We start from the raw sequence: 1,166 nt of genomic DNA, 5'->3' as shown, positions 1-1,166 counted from the left end.
CAGCTGGAAACACTTCACGCAAGTCGAGATTCACAGAATTTACAGAAAATGTTACATTTCTGTGATTTATATCGTTATCGGACGATAGATGTCTTATATCGGGATATGAGACTTTGGTCATATCGCACAGCCCTAGTCCACCGTATCCCCATAATGATTTTTCTTCTTACCATCTGTACTTGTAAAATCTTCATGTGTCAGGGGCATGTCCAGTCGTATTCGTTTAAGACATGTCTATAGAAGAATGAGTAAAAAATGACAAATTCTGAACATTAGGAATCCCACACGCTTGCAGGAAATATTCTACTGCTTCCTCTCACCTGCACTTCCTTTTTGCTGCCGAGCCTTTCCACTTTGTCAATAAAATCTTCAAATTGCAATTTGGGGTACAACCTGTGGGCCCAGTTCTCCATCTTCTGCATCAGCAGCCGCAGGTCTGCAGCCTAATGGGGCCAACATCAAAAACAGCGAGTAGTGATATGAAAGAGGGCTGTGTGTGATAGGACGCTTCTTCTTCCCACTAAAAAATGACTTCCAGTCATTGGAACAAAAGACATCTTAATTTGGTAAACCAACCTCTGGTTCCCCTCACTCATTTTTGACCACGACAGAAAGGGCAACTTTTGACCTTTTAGTCTCAAACCAAATTTAGGACATCTAATTAAAAGCTGACAAGCCAAACAGATTTAGCTCAAAAACCAATGTTCATTCACATCTGGTAATTGGTGGGACAGATGTTATCATATCCTACCTCGTGTCCTTTGCCTTTGAACTGGATATTGTCAAAGAGAGTGCCCAGAGCTGGAAGCCCTCGATCTGATATCAGCCTGGGAAAAAATATTAAGACTAAGTTAAACCATTAATGGATTACAAGCAGGGTTAGCAGCACGTCCAGGCGTATTTGGCTTATCCAATTCAGGATCGTGGATGGCTGAAGCCTATCCCAGCAGCCAGGTCGCCAGCCTGTCACAGGGCCAACACAGACAGACCCTCTGAATGGAAATGTCAGTGCCTTCAGATGTACCATGTTCAGAAGGCAGTAGCTTGTTGGGGGGGTAGGGTGTTTGGTTTTCAGGGTGCCCACAACCTTTCTTTTCCCACCTGTTTGTACATAAGGCAGTATAATAATGAGAAATAGTCAAATTTCTACATCTAAAGAAAAAAAA

At 42.6% G+C, this 1,166-nt stretch overlaps 1 protein-coding gene across 1 annotated transcript in view; it reads right to left on the bottom strand.

The window, feature by feature from the left end:
• The window catches only part of tipin (timeless interacting protein), a 10,046-nt gene that overhangs the window by 5,442 nt on the left and 3,438 nt on the right, over positions 1 to 1,166 (bottom strand). Inside the window, exons 4-6 of the mRNA XM_005742834.1 lie at positions 752 to 827; positions 321 to 443; positions 171 to 234 (exon numbers count right to left, since the gene is read on the bottom strand). Coding sequence (XP_005742891.1) covers positions 171 to 234; positions 321 to 443; positions 752 to 827 — 263 coding nt within the window. The remainder of the gene's footprint in view (positions 1 to 170; positions 235 to 320; positions 444 to 751; positions 828 to 1,166) is intronic.

This window comes from Pundamilia nyererei, unplaced genomic scaffold, assembly GCF_000239375.1.
Source record: "Pundamilia nyererei isolate P.nyererei 1_Seehausen unplaced genomic scaffold, PunNye1.0 scaffold00124, whole genome shotgun sequence".
Taxonomy (NCBI): Eukaryota; Metazoa; Chordata; class Actinopteri; order Cichliformes; family Cichlidae; genus Pundamilia; species Pundamilia nyererei.
This window is presented reverse-complemented; position numbering and strand designations above follow the sequence as displayed.